The sequence below is a fragment of the Nicotiana tabacum genome, chromosome 2, assembly GCF_000715075.1.
Source record: "Nicotiana tabacum cultivar K326 chromosome 2, ASM71507v2, whole genome shotgun sequence".
Classification (NCBI taxonomy): Eukaryota; Viridiplantae; Streptophyta; class Magnoliopsida; order Solanales; family Solanaceae; genus Nicotiana; species Nicotiana tabacum.
The window spans coordinates 54,225,337-54,245,386 of NC_134081.1; the positions used below are offsets into that span (position 1 = coordinate 54,225,337).

The 20,050-nt window shown below is 36.4% G+C and overlaps 1 protein-coding gene across 7 annotated transcripts; it reads right to left on the bottom strand.

Moving 5' to 3' along the window:
* Positions 1-4,695: 4,695 nt before the first annotated feature.
* On the bottom strand, positions 4,696-16,242 carry LOC107764127 (alpha-glucan phosphorylase, H isozyme). Of its 7 annotated transcripts, XM_075233096.1 has the most exons (17): positions 16,063-16,242; positions 15,886-15,931; positions 15,557-15,769; positions 14,713-14,892; positions 13,756-13,932; positions 13,592-13,677; positions 13,272-13,461; positions 13,000-13,092; positions 11,853-12,037; positions 11,595-11,712; positions 11,392-11,520; positions 10,581-10,799; positions 10,227-10,430; positions 9,818-9,976; positions 6,592-6,855; positions 5,672-5,862; positions 4,696-5,014 (listed from the first exon to the last, which is right to left on the bottom strand). In XM_075233096.1, exons 3-17 carry the CDS (start codon positions 15,761-15,763, stop codon positions 4,888-4,890), a joined length of 2,529 nt encoding a protein of 842 aa, XP_075089197.1. In that variant the 5' UTR covers positions 15,764-15,769; positions 15,886-15,931; positions 16,063-16,242; the 3' UTR covers positions 4,696-4,887. The 7 variants fall into 7 exon arrangements, with proteins under 7 accessions (XP_075089197.1, XP_075089198.1, XP_075089201.1 ...); XM_075233097.1 differs by lacking the exon at positions 15,886-15,931 and having other exon boundaries at positions 16,063-16,201; XM_075233100.1 differs by lacking the exon at positions 15,886-15,931 and having other exon boundaries at positions 16,060-16,198.
* Between the last annotated feature and the right edge of the window lie 3,808 nt (positions 16,243-20,050).

Consider the following 20,050-nt stretch of genomic DNA (forward strand, 5'->3'; position numbering starts at 1 on the left):
TACTATTGGAGAAAGGTTCTATCACACAAGAAGTTCAGGAACAACTAAATCTCTGTTAGAAAATTTGGGAGAGTAAGACAATACAAAAGAACAATCAAAACAAATAATAAAATAGAGGAAAGGATGATTTTTATTCAACTTAACTTTCTCCAAATGGCTAGAAATATATGGCTACTTATATGAGAAATCTTTCATGTATCTAGCCTACACTATATATAAATATAATAACTAAGTCCACACCTCACGTCTTTCAAGGTACATGGATGACACTACTAGACATTGTATCTTCCAAAGTACATCAATGTGTTCATACTCTAATATATGTACTGAATTAATATTCTAGTTCATGAACTAATGTAAACGAATGTAAGCAAATGGAAACAAGTTTATATTGTTCACATTTCAACATCTCCCCTTAAACTTGTTTCATCACTCCAATAGCCATTCTTAGCTTTTGAAAGAACTCATTCTTCAACGGCTTGGTGAAAATATCCGCAATTTGGTCTTGTGACTTCACGTGCTCAAGCTGCATAACTTTATTTTCATGTCCTTCAACCGTGTAGCCCAAAGGTTTATCAATGTAAATCTCTTCCTCCAAAACACCATTTGAGAAAGTCGACTTCATATTCATTTGATGAATTTTCCATTGATTTTGAGCTGTCAAAGAAATAAAAAAAACAAATTGTTTCCAAACGAGCAACCGGTGCAAATACCTCAACATAGTCAATACCGGCCTTTTGATTATATCCCTTGGCAACCAATCTTTCTTTGTACCTTTCCACCTTACTCTTGAAATTTTTCTTCAACTTGTACACCCATTTGACACCAATGGTGATTTTGCCTTTTGGAAGTATGGCTAATTCCCAAGTATCATTCTTCCTTGATTTCTTCATCCATAGTATCTCTCCATCTGGCATTTTGGTCAGCATCTTTATAAGTTAAAGTTTCACTATCCACCAACAAATAAAAGTGAGTCAAATCATATAAATCTTTTCTTACCACTTCCGTATTTTCATACAACTAATAAAGACTTTTAGTTTTCTGAGGCACTTCACTTGAAGAGCTTGAACTTGGCTCATCTTCTTCTCGAACTTGTGCTAGAGATGTTGAAGGTGTTGTGATAGGCTGCTCTGCAACTTCTTCATCATGATCTTCATGAAATAAAGGACTAAAAGAGTAATCTTGCTCTTTAGTTTTCCATTCCCTAACATTATCTTCATCAAACCCAACATCTCTGCTTATGGTGACCTTGCCATTTCTTAGGTTATATAATTTATAACCTTTAGAACTTTGATCATAGCCAATGAAAACATACCTCTCACTTTTATCATCAAGCTTGGATCTCTTCTCACCCGTCACATGTGCATATGCAATGCTCCCAAAAACTTGCAAATGAACAACTTTTGGCTTGAAACCACTCGAAGTCTCTTGAGGTGTTTTGTCACGAATACTCTTGGTGTGACACCAATTTGACAAATACACTGCACAAGCAACTGCTTCAACCCAAAACTCCTTTGGCATATTTTTGCTCTTCAATATACTCCGTGCCATGTTGAGAATAGTCCGGTTCTTTCTTTCCACGAAGTCATTTTGTTGTGGTAATTTTGGAACAGTCAAAAAGTGACGAATTCCACTATTTTCACAAAAAATCTTGAATCATTTGAAGTGAATTCTCCACTATTATCGGACCGCAATGACTTAACTTGATAGCCACTTTGTTTCTCCACCATGCCCTTGAATTTTTTTAAAGTATCAAACACCTCGGATTTCACCTTCAAAAAATACACCCAAGTTTTTCTAGAAAAATCATCAATGAAAAGTAAAAAAATAATTACTTTTATCAAGTGAAGATGGCTTGATTGGTCCGTACACATCCATGTGAATCAACTTCAATGGGAATCGGGTTCTAGTCAAAGACTCTTTAGGAAAGCTTTTTATTGCTTGCTTTCCAAAGAGACATCCTTCGCAAATTTAGCTCGGATGATCGATAGTTGGCAATCCATTCACCATGCTTTCTTTTTTCATCAACCTTAGATTATCAAAATTCACATGACCAAATCTCTTATGCCAAAGTAAAGATGAATCTCTGGTACATGAAAGCAAACACCTTGGAACATCACATTGAAGGTTCAAAATAAATATTTTATTATTAGCCATAGGAACTTTGGCTAACAATCTCTCATTTTTATCTCTCATGACAACTTTTTATCTTTCAAATGAATATCATAATTTTTCTTCAAAAGCTGTCCCCAAACTTAAAATATTACTTCTCATCTCCGGTACATACAAAACATTAGAAATTAATTGGTGACTACCATTTTTCAAGCAAATTAAAATCGTTCATTTTCCTTTGATTTTAACCCGCGAAAAGTCTCCAAAAGTTATGTTGTCACCGTTCAATTCTTCAAGATCCACAAATAAATTCTTCTTTCCACAAATATGGCTACTTGCACTGGAGTCAAGGTACCATTGACTTCTCTTTATACTTTCTTCTCCTTTGTAAGCGAGAAGTAAAGTGTCATCTTCATATTCATTTATGCTCTCCACAAAGTTAATTTTTTTCCTCCATATTATTTTTACATTCCCAAGAAAGATGACCAAATTTATGACAAGTATAACATTCAATATTAGATTTATCATACCTTCCTTGATTTTGCCTTCATCCTCTACCTCTTCCATGACATCTTTCTTGATTAGAGTCTTGGCTCCTATTTTCTTTATTTGGTGGTTGGCAACCACCTCTTCCTTTTCCACCACGACCTTGTCCACGTCCACGACCTCTTTGTTGCGAGCCACGCCTTTCGTCTTTCTCCTTGAAAGAAAGTTTTGCTTGCAATGCTTGTTCAACCAATTCTTATTTTGGTTTCTTCAACTTTTCTTCATGTGCTTGCAAAGAACCCGTGAGTCCTTCAATGGTCATGGTATCCAAATCTTTGAACTCTTCAATAGCCACAATAATATAATTAAATTTTGAATCAAGGGACCGTAGTATTTTTGCAACGACCCTATCATCACTCAAGTCTTCACCATATCTCTTCATTTGATTGACAATAGCCAAAACTCTTGAACTATAATCCGAAACGGATTCTTATTCCTTCATATGCAATGATTCAAACTCTCCTCTTAAGGTTTGGAGATGAACTCTTTTCACTTTATCCAAACCTTTAAAGGAAGTTTGAAGAAACTCCCATGCCTTCTTTGAGGTGGTTGCATTTGCAACCTTCTCAAACATCTTGTCATCCAAACTTTGATGGATGAGAGTGAGCGCCTTTTGATCTTTCTTTTTAAAGGCAGCATCATCTTCCGCTCAATCATCTCCGACTTCCACCGGTTCCCAAACATCATAGGCACCAAGCAAGGCCTTCATCCAGATACACCAATTTCTATAGTTCTTTTTTGTGAGCATAGGAACTTGAAATGGAGTTCCATTACTATTTGTTATTTTCTCTCCAAGTTTGGTTGTCTCTCAAATATACCGGCTCTGATACTACAATATTAGAAAATTTGGGAGAGCAAGACAACATAAAAGAACACTCAAAACTCACAAAGAAGAAAGTGGAGGAAAGGATGATTTTTATTCAACTTGACTTTCTCCAAATGGCTACTTATAAGAGAAATCGTTCATGTATCTAGCCTACACTATATGTAAACATAATAACTAAGTCTACACCTCACATCTTTCAAGGTACATAGATGACACTATTAGACATTGTATCTTCCAATGTACATCAATGTGTTCATACTCTAATACATGTACTAAATTAATATTCTAATTCATGAACTAACGTAAACAAATGGAAACAAGTTTATATTGTTCACATTTCAACAATCTCTTCACCCAAATTATCTAAGAGGCATAATAGGGAATAGGAACTTCGTATCAGTGGAAGTACAAGGAGTGCAAATAGAGGTGGCCAGGTGGTGATGTGCAGAAAGAACAAGAATGAGGAAGGGAGATGATAGTGACCAATGAGTAGGGGTGGCTAACGGGCGGGTTAGGTCGAATATTGCGACTCGAAAAAGAATAGTACAAAAACAGATGAAATATCTTATCCGACATGTATTTAATACGGATAGAAAATGGGTAACCAGATAATATGTATATCCATATTATCCATGACTTCTTGATTATGATTACTTTTGAAAGAATTCTTGGTCTCTCAAACTTTAGGAACTCCCAATTTGAGTCTTTGCAAATGTAAAAGTTAAATTCATTAGTTATCCATTTTTCAAGTGGATAATATGGATCTTATCGATGTTTGAGTTATTTTTAAAAAGTTTATTATCCAACCTATTTTTTAGTGAATAATATGGATAGATAATTGCCACTACTATCAGTGAGGGACTAAGAATGCTCGTAATTTGTAAACTCAAAGGATGGTTTCTGAGAGAGTATATGGACAATGTTTTCCGATCTATAAGAACCATGTTAGACCAACCTTGAAACTTGAGAAACCCTTTGAGCCAGAAATTCCAGTTAGAACAAATGTTCCAATTTTATAGCATTTATAGTGATTGGTGAATTGTGCATTTCTCTGACTTGGAATCCAGCATCCAATATTTTCGCAAGAAAAAAAGAGGAAAGTAACTGCTCAAGGCGTTCTACATTGGCTAAAATGATGGCTTTAAAACAGGTTATAATGGTGCAAATATGATCTTTCGATCAAACGAGATACGAGATGTGAAATGCAGACATAAGTAGCAATCGAATGCGTATATATTCAATAAAGATAAGTAGCTAATACCTGCTAGTTAGCAGTATATCGAGTATGCAATAAGATACTTCAGAATGCTGCTTGAACTAACAATTTTTCATAATTCTAGTACTATTTAATGATGAATATTAAATCCATATAAACACCAGGATCGGAAGTGCCGCTAATGCAGTTAAGGTACGCGACACTCTGCAATATTCCAGATCTCTTTTGCATATTGAGAAATTGTACGGTCACTACTAAATTTGCCACTCCCAGCGGTGCTCAGTATAGACATCTTTATCCATCTTCTCCTGTCCCTGCAGGGTAAAGGACACAAACATCGTTAGCATATTTTGATACAAATTGAGGAGAATTTCCTCCCAAACTTCTGACAGCTTAGGTGGGCGTAAAAGGTCGTCCTTTTCAATAAGAACTGAAATCATTCATCATAAGTGTGGAATGAACAAACTGAATCTATGTATAATACTCGAATGATCATGGATCGTCATTACCAAAACCAATATCACCAGAAATGAGCCTTAAGATATCTGGTAACAGTGTCTAAGGGGAACTTCAAAACCTACCGGAAGAAATACTTGCTTTATTTTCTCTCTTTCCTTTTTTTCACTTGCTAAGTACATCAAGACAACGAAAAGTTGATAAAGTTATAGGCAGAACAATGTTTATCAAGTCTTCCTAGGTAAGAATATCTGAAATTATGTTCTCCACAGAAATTTTGATTCATCATGTTGTTTTTCAATCGTTTGCAAGTGCATATAAGTCCAGCATTTTCACCCCAAACGACTTCTTTGATCTTTCTGACCAGATCTATGTCAATAGCAGTACATGCATATTAAGTTTACTTCATAATAAGGCAAGCTCAAAGAGGGAATCCAGTTCCACGTAAAGAATAACTCACAGCAGTGATATTTTGGTGGAACACAAATAGTTCAAAGTTAAGTAGAAGATCTTACTTGTAAGCTTCATCTACTCTTGCCTGAGCATCCATGTAGCTCGGAAAATCATGGCCAACAAGAAAATAGTCACCACGACCATAGCCAGAGTTCCCTTCTAGCGACTCAAGGAGAGGATTATAATCATAGGTCCCAAATGCTCCACTCCTTATAAATTGCTTGGCCTCTTCAAACCGAGGATCAGGTTTGAACTGGCATAATTAGGATGAGAAAGCTAGTTACTGGCGCTACTTGCTCTGATGGGAATATAACAAACAAGTGTATTCTAGCGCATATGGGGTGAGGGGTGAAAGTAGTACTTCAACTGCAGTAAGCACAGCCAATACACTACAGAAATAATATTCCTTCTATGTATTTTGGGCTGGTCCAAACAGAAGTATCTTCCATGAGAAAAGAACTTCGTCTAGTACTGTTCCTTGCGACTTAATTTGAGGAACTTTCACAGTTTTCTATCATGGGAGGAAGTAAGTCATATCATTACAAATTTCTTTGACCTACTGATTCTCTCAAGTCAAGCTAGGGCTGAAATTGAGAGGACCTACTAATGAAGTAATCTGCTAACTGCAGAGATCTCTACAGAAAAAATATTATCCTTTTCAGCACATTAAATCTTGAATAAACAGCAATCAGTAACATGGTCAGTGGAGAAACCAAGCACTCTAGAATAAGACAATTTGGAACCAATACAAGGAAAATTTATTTGTGGCACACCAGTTAAAATCCAGGACACAGGGCAAAATGAGTAGGCTAATCAGGTGCTGAGTTATAAATTAGTAGCACGGCTATGAAAATAATATACTTTTTTAAAGCATGAACTATGAAAATAATATACTGTAGGTGCTAAAAGATCTAAACCAGCAATATGGCTGACGAATCAACTTCTACTGTAGAGTAAATACGATATATTCTTAGAAGAATACCAGTCCATCCTCTCGTTCTTTCCGCAGTCGGGGAACTTCATCAGCTGTTGCACCAAAAAGAAAGAAGTTTTCTTCTCCAATTTCCTCCCTGATTTCCACATTGGCTCCATCTAGTGTCCCTAAAATAAGGCATCCATTAAGTGCAAATTTCATGTTGCTTGTTCCACTTGCTTCCATGCCTGCAGTACTGATGTGTTGTGATAGCTCACTTCCCGGAATAAGCATCTCTGCCACTGATACATTATAATTGGGAACGAATACCACCTGAAAAATCAGCCAACCTCCTGTTAGTCCAAAAAAAACGTACTGACATAATGAAAGTGACAAAGTGCACGCTAAATACTGTCTCGAGTGAAACTTAAATTAGAGGACAACATCCGCACTAAAGCACGAATTGTAAACATGTCACCTGTGTGCATCAAATTAAAATAATTGTTGTTCGGAATAAGAATTAATTCTTATTCCCCAAGTTAGATCTTTGAAAAGAGAAATAGTCGGAAAAGCTACTATATTAACATAGCACTCTTAGCTGAAAATGGGAGACTACAAACGCGTAAGATTTCACCAAGGCAAGAAAACTGAAAATGTGCTGGTTAAAGATCTACCAGAATTTACCTTTTGTAAAGCACATAACTAATAAAAACGACAAATTCAATCTAAATTCAGTTGGAACTCTCCGACAGATTATATGAATCCGGCCCCTGAGCATGACCCATTACAACTTCTAAACGGGGGAAGTTACATCTATCAAGGAAAAAAAGTTCCTAAACCAACAACTGCCTGGTTAACAGAATTACTAAATGCTAAAATAAGAATATAAGCATCAGCGCTTTACACTCAATAGACAATACAGTGTGCAAGTTAAACACATTCAGGAAACTACTTCTAAAAATAAATTTTATTAAATAAAACAGGGCCAATTTACAGAAAATGAAAAGAAAAACACGCGCACACACACAAAGAGTTTACAATACGCCCTTGCAGGAGATATACCTAACTTGCCATACATCAGTATCATTAAAAGGCACATACCATCTCTAGAAGGTCATTTGATTTATAAATAAAACAACAAGTAATATTTGGTCAGAAAAGAATCTAATGCTCTCCCTACTTGGTGGATGACACATGATTTGAAAGAAGGGGCAACGTATGCAGGACAAATAGTAAAGAAGATTTCGTAAAAATTAAGCTGGGACAGAACGATACATGCACACAGACATTTTTGATATATCAACTTTTCTTGGGGCAAAACTGTCTTTGAAGGTATTTATGAAAATTATTAAAACTTCAAAAGGTAAATATTAGAATCTATGTAGATATTCTAGAATATTGGAATTATAGTATAGGATTAATTAGTGATGAGTTACTTCCTGTTACTCTTGATTATCTTTCTTTTCTTAGAACATGTAACCATAACTATTTAAACCCTATTACATTGAGGGACTAATCAAGTTGAGTTCTCTCTCAAACTCTCTTCTTTCTATACCCTAGACCCTACACCCTAAGTTCACAGGTGAAGTGCTATCTCATCCTGGATCGCGACAGGCTATGATCGAAAAGATGTCTGCTTTACATGCTAGTGGTACTTGGGAGTTTGTTCCTCTACCTCCAAGTAAATCTACCCTTGTCGACGGGTGTATCAGTCAAAGTTGGTCTAGATGGTCAAATTAATTGACTTAAAGCATGTCTTATTGCCAAAAGGTTATACTCAGATATTTGGGCTTGATTACAATGATACTTTCTCCCCCCCTGACAAAAATACCATATGTCCGTCTTTTTCTATCCATGGTTGTTGTTCGCCATTAAACTCTTTATCAGTTGGACATTAAGAATGCTTTTCTCCATTGTGATCTTAAGGATGAAGTATAGATGGAGCAACCGCCTGATTTTGCTGCTCAGCGGAGTCTAATGGTCTTGTATGTCGGTTGTGTCGATCCTTATATGGTTTGAAATAGTCTCCTAGGGCATGATTTGGTAAGTTCAGCACGTTCATTCAGGAGTTTAGTATGACTCGCGGTGAGGCTAATCATTCTGTCTATCGATATACTGCTCATAAGTTGTGCATTTATTTGGTCATTTATGTTGATGATATAGTCATCACGGGCAATGATGAAGATGGTATACTTAAATTGAAGCAACATCTCTTTTAGCATGACAAAGGACCTAGGTAAATTGAAGTATTTCCTAGACATTGAGGTCGCGCAGTCTAAATCAGGAATTTTCATCTCACAACGTAAGTATGTCCAAGACATTCTTGAGGATACATGTATGACACGCTGTAGACCCATTGACACTCCTACGGACCCCAGTATTAAACTTCTACCACGACAGAAAGAGCCCCTTAGTGATCCTGGAAGGTATGGCAGCTAGTTGGTAAGTTGAACTATCTCACACTAACTCGACCTGACATTGACTTTCCTGTGAATGTGGTAAGCCAGTTTATGGACTCTCCATGTGAGTCACTAGGATGCAATTGTTCATATTCTTCGATACACAGACGTTGATTAGGCAGGTTCATCTTCTGATAGACGGTCTATGTCTGGATATTGTGTGTAGGAGGTAATTTGGTGTCTTAAAAAAGCAAAAAACAAAATGTGGTTGCTCGATCTAGTACAGGAGCTGAATACCGAGCAATGGTTGTGGCAACTTACGAACTAATTTGGATTAAACAGTTGCTCAAAGAATTGAAGTTTGGAGAAATCAGTCAGATGGATCTTGTGTGCGATAACCAAGCTGCCCTTCATATTGCATTAAATCTCATATTTTAATGAGAGAACTAAACACATTGAGATCGACTGTCACTTCATTTGGGAAAAGATACTCTCAGGATATATTGTTACGAAATTTGTAAAGTCAAATGATCAGCTTGCAGATATTTTCACCAAATCCTTCACTGGTTCTCGTATCAGCTATATTTGTAACAAGCTTGGCACATATGATTTGTATGCACCGGTTTGAATGGGAGTGTTAGAATACATATTCTAAAATATTAGAATTATAGTTTATGATTAGTTAGTGATCAATTAGTTCCTGTAATTATGTACTCTTGATTGTCTTTCCTCTCTTAGAACATGTAACCATAACTATTTAAACCCCATTAGCTTGAGGGAAAAATCAAGTTGAGTTTTCTCTCAAACTCTCTTATGTAAGATTTTAGTTTTGAAGAAGTTTTGGAGTTGGGAGACCCCTCCTTAAATCCTCATGTACATATAGTTAAACTGCTTACCTTCAAATAATTATTGATGTCAGGGTCACTGTTGATAACGTCGCCAACATCAGTCACCAGCTTTACAATTCTTTTTGCATTTGTATATGTTGCAAATGCTTTTCCTCCAATCATGACCGTGCGAGGAGTCGTATTATTCCGCTCTTGTGGGCTCATTTCCTGTAGTTTATACAAGTATAAAAATCTCATTACATTCTAAAAGTAGAATATCCCATTCTTGCATCATTTCAATAATCTCAAGATTTCATCATGTGCAGAAGAGAAACCACATGAGTAGAAATGTTTAAATCATTTATGCTTTATATTTTTACTTGTTAGATCATTGCTAGCAGTGATAACTGTCTTGAACTCTTAAGGCTGCTAACAAGGAGAAATTAACAGATAGTGGAAATTTGGCAGTTTCACGCACCTTCAGCCTCTTGTATCTGTAGACGACACCCAGAACATTAAGAAGCTGCCTTTTGTATTCATGAATACGCTTGACTTGTATGTCAAAAAGGGTATCTGGGTCAATGCTCACACCTGTCACTCGCAGAACATACTGTGCCAAACGCTGCTTGTTGGCCATCTTAGCCGATTCCCATTCAGCATGGAGTTCTGCATTGTCAGCAAACTTTGCAAAATGTATAGTCAATAGTAATATCATCATGATTGGTAAGTTACTAATTACAAAAAATAGCAATATCATGGCCTACATGAAGAATTTTCAATGAAAAGGTTTAAAAGTATGCAAGCTTTCCAGAAAGATATTTTATTTAAATACCTCCCGAAGATTAGCAAGCAGTTCGAGGTTCGTCACCCACTGATCTGTTTTTAACCACTTGGTGATTATATTACTCAGCTCTGGACTACAAAAATGGATCCATCTACGGGGAGTTATACCATTGGTCTTATTCTGGAACTTGGTGGGCCATACAGAGACATAATCAGCAAATAACTCAGCCTTGAGGATGTCACTGTGCAGCTTAGCAACACCATTCACCTGCAGGATATGGCTAATGAATTTATGCTTCTCTTTAAAATTCCATAAGAACTTTGACAAGGAGGAAGACTTTTATATGGAGATTCTTATCTTTGTTCTAATAAGTAAAGACTTGATGAATACTTTATTGTTGATAAGTTACTCTTCAAGTCTTTGCTATCAACACTATGTAATTTTTTTTAATCTGTTGATAAGTAAACACTTGAAGAATAACTTAAATGAAAAAAGCTAAGTAGCTTAATGTTATCAGCTTTTCCAAACTTTTGGGGTTGGTTAAAACTGAAAGATCAACGGTAGTGTGCAGCTCCAGGTCATGCATATAAAGTGCATCAATAAATAAAAGCCGGGGTATTTTTAGAAGGTCTTCTATAAGTAGTAGGATTTTTATTTTAGTTTACATGTACTACGACATGCAGTTAGAATAAATCAAAGAATGTTCTACATGAAAAAAAATATATAGATTATAGAATGGATATCCATCATGTGAATAGATTAAAGTACTCAAATCCCAACTATGAGCGTACCCATTCACTTTTACCTGGAGTTAATTTATCAAACTCTCAGGTGCATCACAGGCAAATAAATCTCTTACCGTATGCGAAGAGACAACACACAAGTTAGCCATACGCACAACAGGCTTCTGTGCATTGTGATCCAAAATGCGCATGCTAGGAATCTTATTCTCAAGATCGGGTCTTTCTGACTGTACTGAAGCAACAAACTGCAAGGAATTTCAAATACTCTTCTAAGTAAGCTATATTTTCAAGTATGGGAGCAATTTGCATGATTTGATACCCGTCTATCAATTTCTTCAATGATTTCCATATGTCGAGGTAGGAGTTTCCACATGACTGCTTGCGACCATTTCTCCAGTGCTTCAGGTAGGACTGTATGATTTGTGTAGGCAATTGCCCTAGAGAAGTAATGTATTACATCATCCCATCCATAAACTTGCAAAGATACCGGACCAAGACAAATCAAACAAAGGAACCATATTCGTGTTTTACTCATGAAGGAGCATCCAACTAGGCAAAAGAAAATTTTATAAAGCACCTCGTAGTAATACCCCAAGCTTCATCCCACCCAAGTCCTTCATCATCCATTAATAACCGCATCAGCTCTGGTATTGCAAGAGTTGGATGTGTGTCATTTAGTTGTATTGCGACCTTCTTGGGAAATTCAGACCAATGGTGAGCTCCCTTTCCATCTTCTCTCTCTTTGAATCTGGCAATAATATCCTGATGTTGACCCAACAGTCAGTTAGCAGACAGCTACGTAAAAAGAAGAAAGTAAGACATGTCAAAACAACCAAATATCAATTAACATCTAGGTCAAATTAAAAGCCAGTTACCTGGCTGTAAAGAGCTGTTAAAGTTGATCAAAGGCATACAACTATTAAGAACTGAAATATTATGACAAATTGGTTTATTGGAGACTGAAACTCTTAAAAGTTAATGGATGCTAAACAGTGTTCGACGGATATCATCTGTTGGCTTGGGTTAGAAAATGGTCTGGTTCTGGTTTGGTTTTGCTTTTGAAAAACAATTGTGGGTTGTTGGGATCTGGTTATTGGACAATTTCTCCTGAGGTTGTGTTGAAAGGATTGTTTAGCGTCTTTTCTAGGGGTAATATCACTAGAACCCTAAAAGAAGCTGAGGCTTTCATATGATTAAAACAGGCTAATTCATAGATATTGCTTAACGTCTTTTCAGATTATTTCCTTAAAACGGGTTCAAGTGAAGCAAAATGGATATTGTAGTAGTAGTAGTTGTTGTTGTCATTGAAAAGAAAATGAATGTGCCAAGGAAAAAGACACGTTGGTGCCAAAATGCAATTTTTTTTTCCAAGATTTTTTATAGCACAAAAACATGGTTTCATTTGTTTCCATTTTATGTTTTGTTTTACAGCCTTACTTTTTCCTTTTTCCGGGAGAAATACAAGTTTCCTTTTTTACTCCATTTATTTTAGTAAACAAAACAATTTTCAGGATGCTCCTGAAACAAACACGAAGCTTCCGTCAAAACAAATTAGTTGAAGGACAGATGCCAATGCACAGTTCAACATGAAAATATAATGCAAGGGAAAAAGTGGCTCCTTAATATCCTTCCAATAGGCTGACTTCCTAAATAGCATAAAGGAGAAAGATATGGCATTTAAAGTGAGCAGAGGCAGGAAAGAGGAGAGTAAGGAAACTGTAAACCTGAAGCGATGCACTGCAAAGCAAAAATTGTTGCTTTAGTCGTAATAGTTTTCCATTCTCTGTAGCATCCCCAGGGTAAAGAACAGCACAAATCTGCATGAATCAATATTTGCCACTCAAAATCTCTTGAAACATGGGAAGCAAGTGTGTAGATACAGGTAAAGTGTTTCAATTCTCAGGGTTCAGCAATTAGCATTACAATATATAACTTAATATTCAACTTCCTTATTAGAAAAACGGAACATTTATAGCTGCAAAGTGCTCTAGCAGACCTGCTGAGCCCTAGAATGAAGCTGTGCAGCAGATTCATACTGTCCATCATTAAACTGAAATAAGTTGAGATCCTCAGAGCTGGCTTTGGCATCCCAGAGACGAAGACAATTAGTGTTTTTAGTTCTGTATCCTGGAATTGGTACATCATATGCAATAGCCTGTATGACCTCTCCACCAACCCATTTTCTTCTGCAACATATTCCATGGATAATTAAGTTTGAAATTAGACAGCAGTATGACTTCTTGAAGTAAGAAATCAATCTGACATTTCTGTTTCTTCACGTACTTTACCACATATATAGTTAGTATTAGTACTTACGAGCCAGAAGGGTGGACCTCAACATCACCAAAAAACCTGACAGGAAAGACAACATCATGTCTTACAACTTCCCAGGGACTAAATTTCTGCAGGGTACATAACCAAGTTTGGTTACTAGCATACAATTCTCATGGTATTTAACAAACGCATTAATGAAATCAGACCTCCAACCAATCTTCAGCAACTTCTTCTTGCCCAGCCTTGGTGATAATCTGCTTAAAAAGTCCATATTTGTACCTCAAGCCATAACCCCATGCTGGCAAGTTTAATGTGGCCATGGAATCAAGAAAGCATGAAGCAAGCCTTCCTAAACCACCATTTCCTAATGCTGCATCTTTTTCCTACAAATGAAAGATAAATTAAATGTCACATCACTTTCCAGTGGCACTAACAGAAATAAGGCTCTTGAAGTGACACAACTACATTTCAGAAGTAGCCAACCAAAAGCTCACACAAAAGGTTCGAAAAATTGTTGATTGATTACTAACAGATACAGAAAAGGGAGAAGGCTGAGGATAACAGTATAGAATGATTGCAGTGGACGAATCACAATCCAAAGTTGATATTTGCTTATGTCTTCATCCAGCAAAATCCACAATTGACAGGGTAACTATATCACTATAACGTGGAAGACTTATAGACTTAGGGGAGAGAAATCCTTTCACCCACTCCATCCAGCCTTCATCTAAAACCCGTTCTTAAGGAAACCTGGGAAATAGACCATCTTACGCAATACATAGAAATAAAGTTCACAACCCACTATGCAGTCATCAATGGTTCCTCCTATTGGTATCAGAAACATAGTTGTTGTTCAGGCCCAACATTCACTGGAATGCATGTTGCCTCTAGAATCAAAGCACAACCTAATTTACACACAATTGATATCATAGGAAATCCTTTCACAACCCACTATGCAGTCATCAATGGTTCCTCCTATTGGTATCAGAAACATAGCAGTCACAAAGAGTGAAGAGTATTAACTAAAACATATTCCACGGTCTAGTTGATAGCTAGACAAACACAGATTTTGAGTAAGGTCCACAAAACAGTTGATAGTATGAACACAATAATGAACCATTGGAGAAAAGTATTTCAAGCCAAAGATTCTAAAGTTGCACCACCTGCTCAACGACCTCCTCAAGCTCATGACCCAGTTTCTTTAAAGCATCAGCATATGCATCGCGGAAGTCTAGGTTTCCAATGGCATTGGTCAAAGCTCTTCCCTGGAGATACTCCATGGATAAGTAGTATGTTTGCTTTGGATTAACTTTGTCATAATGAAGATAGGTGTCATTCCATTGCTGCAAAGGAAACAGACAAATAACAACATTGAGATTAGCGACAATCATTAATAGCACAAGAAATTTGCTGAATTTATGCTAGAAACCAAACTTTCATGCTCCCCGTCAACCGATTTACTTCTCTGTAGAAGAAGAGCGTGTATTCATATCCCTTAGTAGAACCCATACATCTAATCGTCAAAATCAGAATCAAATTATTTCGTTCATAGCAAGGTTCTCAATCTCAAAACATAGATCACCCAATGCATCTTGCATTTGATAGCCATACTAATATGTACAAGTATTGGAATCTTAAAATGCAGACAGCCACGACCGTCAAGTTAGCGACGTGTAGTTTAAGGTACAACTTATCTTTTTGTAATGGTATAAGGTCAACTGAGCATATATTTTAAATTGTTGATTAAATGAAAATCTCAAAATACAGAAAAATCTTCCATACAACGAGCTGAAAGTAAAAGAATGAAAAGTGTTGTGTTTCTATCTTATATGTGTGGCCTACTTCATTTATCCTTTTACGGTTTTACCTGATAGGTCGCATACATAGTAGACTCTCCACTTCATTTGCAGAGAATGCAAATAACATACATTTGAGAAGTCAGTACTTTGTGGCTTTTCCTTTCTTCAAATCAATTGTAAGTAGAAATGAATGAATGAATGAACTCACATTGATTAAGCGATCACGAACACTGTCAGCAGTAGCATAGTATGCTTGTTCAGGCTCAAACTTGGAAGGAGAAAAATGAGGAGTATAACGAGCATGATACTTGATGTTAGATGCAATCTCAGTTGGTTCTTCAGCCAGTGGTTGAGCAACAGCTGACACATCACTTATATTACCATTGAATTTTGCGCTACTAGTTTCCATGCTCATTTTAACCTATACAAGAGTGAATATATGAAATTATTATTTCCATTTTGAAAAACCAAAGAGATTCTTGAGTATCAAATTGTAAGTTGTGATAATAAAAAGTAAAGAATCATACGAGAGAATACCAGTCCAAGATTAAAGCTTTTTGCAAAGTAGTGAATATGGGAAAGACTGAAAGTGGAAGGTATTTAATGAAAAGAGCGATACAGAACAGAATATGCTTTGTTTACACAAAAGATATTTCTAAATTCTCAGAGAAAATGACAAATATTACAGAAAAGAAAAAGGAAAGAGCTCACCACAGTTTTCGTGGCGAAGATTATAGATCAATGGTCTGAAAGTGGGCCAAAAAATAAAAGGAAAGAAGAGAAAATATCAGAGGAGAAAGAAGGAAGGAGACGAAAGAGGGGTTATCTTGATTTAGACATAATCATGTGGAATGGACGGAGGAGAAGAAATGCAACTTTGGACAACTGACTATTGAGTGAAGTGAAAGGTTTGGAGTGTATCCGTCAATCTTCCTTTGCAACAAAAAAACTTCCCCACCCACTTTCTCCTATTCTCATAGGCCCCCCAAAAAAAACAAATATATATCTCTTGGAGTTGGGGATATTTTTTATTTTAAAATATAATAAAACGTGGTGCCTGTTATAAAATAAAGATAGTAAAGTAAAACAAGTATAGAGAGAAATTGATATATTATTCAAACTCTAAACTTATGTTCATAATGAACTGAAAACTCCTCTATTTATAGAAGAAAGGAAACAACTGCGAGGCTTTTCAGGAAGCAGCTGCAAGGCTTTTCTTTAGCTGCTTGTAAGCTGTCTGCATGAGCTGCTTGCAACCTGCCTGTTTAATAAGAAGCTGCTGCAAATCATTTCATTGAGCTGCTTGCAACCTGCCTGCATCAGCTGCTTGTAGATAAACTTCAACAGAGTACTAAATGGATAATCTTCTTCAGGAAGATTATCTATAGCGGAGTAATAAATGAACATCCACAATATAATTATTTTCATAACACTCCCCCTTGGATGTTCATTAAAAGATAATGTGCCTCATTAAAACCTTACTAGGAAAAAATTCTGTGGAAAAAAATCCTAGTGAAGGAAAAAGAGTACACATATTTAGTAATACGCATTGCTAGCTACCTCATTAAAACCCTTATAAGGAAAACTCTGTGGGAAAAAATCTTAGTAAGGAAAAAAGAGTACATCGTGTATTTTACTTCCCCTGATGAAAATCTTGTTTCAAATATTTAAGTCTTCGCATTCCAATCTTGTATACCATCTTCTCAAAAGTTGAAGTTGGTAAAGATTTAGTGAATAAATCTGTCGGATTGTCACTTGAACGGATTTGTTGCACATCAATGTCACCATTTTTCTGAAGATCGTGTGTGTAGAATAATTTTGGTGAAATGTGCTTCGTTCTATCTCCTTTTATAAATCCTCCCTTCAATTGGGCTATGCATGCAACATTATCTTCGTATAAAATTGTGGGTCTTTTCTCACATTCCAAACCATATTTTTCTCGAATAAAATGAATTATTGATCTCAACCATACGCATTCCCTACTTGCTTCATGAATAGCTATTATTTCAGCATGATTTGAAGAAGTAGCAACAATAGATTGCTTTGTGGAGAGCCATGATATGATAGTACCTCCACATGTAAATACGTAGCCGGTTTGAGATCGAGCTTTATGGGGATCAGATAAATAACCTGCATCTGCATAACCAACAAGGTCTGCACTATCTTTGTTAGCATAAAACAAACCCATATCAAGAGTTCCCTTTAAATATCGCAATATATGCTTAATCCCGTTCCAATGTCTTCGTGTAGGAGAAGAACTATATCTTGCTAGTAAATTAACAGAAAATGCTATGTCAGGCCTTGTAGCATTAGCAAGATACATTAGTGCACCAATTGCACTGAGATAGGGTACTTCGGGACCAAGGAGTTCCTTATCCTCTTCTGGAGGTCGAAACAAATCTTTATTCACTTCAAGTGATCGAATAACCATTGGTGTACTCAATAGGTGCGCTTTGTCCATGTAAAAGTATTTTAAGACCCTTTCTGTATAGGCAGATTGATGGATAAAGATCCTGTCTGCTAAATGTTCAATTTGCAGACCAAGACAAAGTTTTGTCTTTCCAAGATCTTTCATCTCAAATTCTTTCTTATGATATTCAATTGCCTTTTGGAGCTCTTCTGAAATTCCAACAAGATTTATGTCATCAATATAAACAGCAAGTATAACAAATTTTGAAGCCATTTTCTTTATAAAAATACATGGACAAATAACATCATTTATGTAACCCTCTTTCAACAAATATTCACTGAGGCGATTATACCACATGCGCCCAGATTGCTTTAAACCGTACAAAGATCTTTGTAATCTGATTGAGTACATTTCCCGAGATTTTGAATATGCTTTAGGAATTTTAAATCCTTCAGGAATTTTCATGTAAATTTCATTATCAAGTGACGCGTACAGATAAGCTGTAACCATATTCATTAGATGTATTTCAAGCCTTTCACGTAAGGCTAAACTGATGAGATATCGAAATGTTATGGCATCCATAACGGGTGAATATGTTTTTTCATAATCGACTCCAGGTCGTTGTGAGAATCCTTGTGCAACAAGGCGAGCCTTGTATCTTTCAACTTCAATTTTGTCATTCTTTTTTCGCACAAAAACCCATTTATGACCAACTGGCTTTATACCAGCAGGTGTTTGGACTACTGGTCCAAAACCCTCTCTTTTAGCAAGTGACTTCAATTCCGATTGAATTGACTCTTGCCATTTTGGCCAATCAGATCTTTATCGATATTCTTCGACAGATCGGGATTCAAGATTCTCACTATCTTGCATAATGTTAAGTGCAACATTATATGCAAAAATATTATCCACCACTATTTCAGATCGATTTAAATTAATTCCATCACCAGTAGAACTTATTAAAAGTTTTTCACTCACTTGAGTCTCGGGTTCATTGATTTTTTCAGGAATCTCAGAACTAATCAGATCTTGGGTCTCTTTAGGAGATCCCTTCATAATATCATTTTGATCATTTGTCGATTTTCTTTTTCTCGGATTTCGATCCTTAGAACCCAAAGGTCTACCACTCTTCAGGCGTGCTTTAGGTTCACTAGCTCTCATACTAGTAGATGGTCCTGCTGGGACATCAATTCAGATAGGCACATTCTCTGCAGGGATATGCGACTTAGTTATCCTTTTCAAATCAGTAAATGCGTCTGGCATTTGATTTGCTATATTCTGTAAATGGATGATCTTCTAGACCTCCTGATTACATATAGAGGTACGTGGATCAAAGTGAGATAATGATGAAACTTTTCACACAATTTCTCTTTTGATTTCCTTTTTCTCTCCCCCTAATTGTGGGAAATTTGTTTCATCAAATCGACAATCTGCAAATTGAGCAGTAAATAAATCTCCCGTCAATGGTTCAAGATAGCGAATAATAGAGGGTGATTCAAACCCAATATATATTCCTAACCTTCTTTGGGGGCCCATCCTACTGCGCTGTGGTGGTGCTACTGGCACATATACAGCACATCCAAAAATTCGTAGATGGGCAATATTTGATTCATGACCAAAAACCAATTATGACGGAGAATATTTATTATAATGTGTCGGTCTAAGACGGATAAGTGATGCTGCATGCAAGATAGTATTGCCCCAAACAGTAGTGAGCAATTGTGTTTTCATAAGTAGCGGTCTTGCTATCAATTGCAGGCGTTTAATAAATGACTCTGCAAGGCCATTTTGAGTATCAACATAAGCTACAGGATGTTCAACTTTTATCCCAACTGATAGACAGTAATCATCAAAAGCTTGAGATGAGAATTCTCCAGCATTATCAAGGCGAATAGCCTTTATAGGATAATTTGGGAATTGTGCCCTTAATCGAATTATTTGGGCTAATAGCTTTGCAAACGCCAGGGTGCGAGATGATAGTAGGCATACATGAGACCATCTTGAAGATGCATCTATTAGGACAATAAAATATCTAAACAGCTCACTTGGTGGGTGAATAGGTCCACATATATCCCCATGTACACGTTCTAAAAAGGTAGGGGATTCAATGCCAACCTTTATTGGTGATGATCTAGTGATCATTTTGCCTTGATAACAAGCATCACAAGAAAATTCATTATTTGTAAGAATCTTCAGGTTCTTTAATGGATGCCCACTTGAATTTTCAGTAATTCATCTCATCATTATTGATCCAGGATGGCCCAAACGGCCATGTCAAAGCACAAAAATATT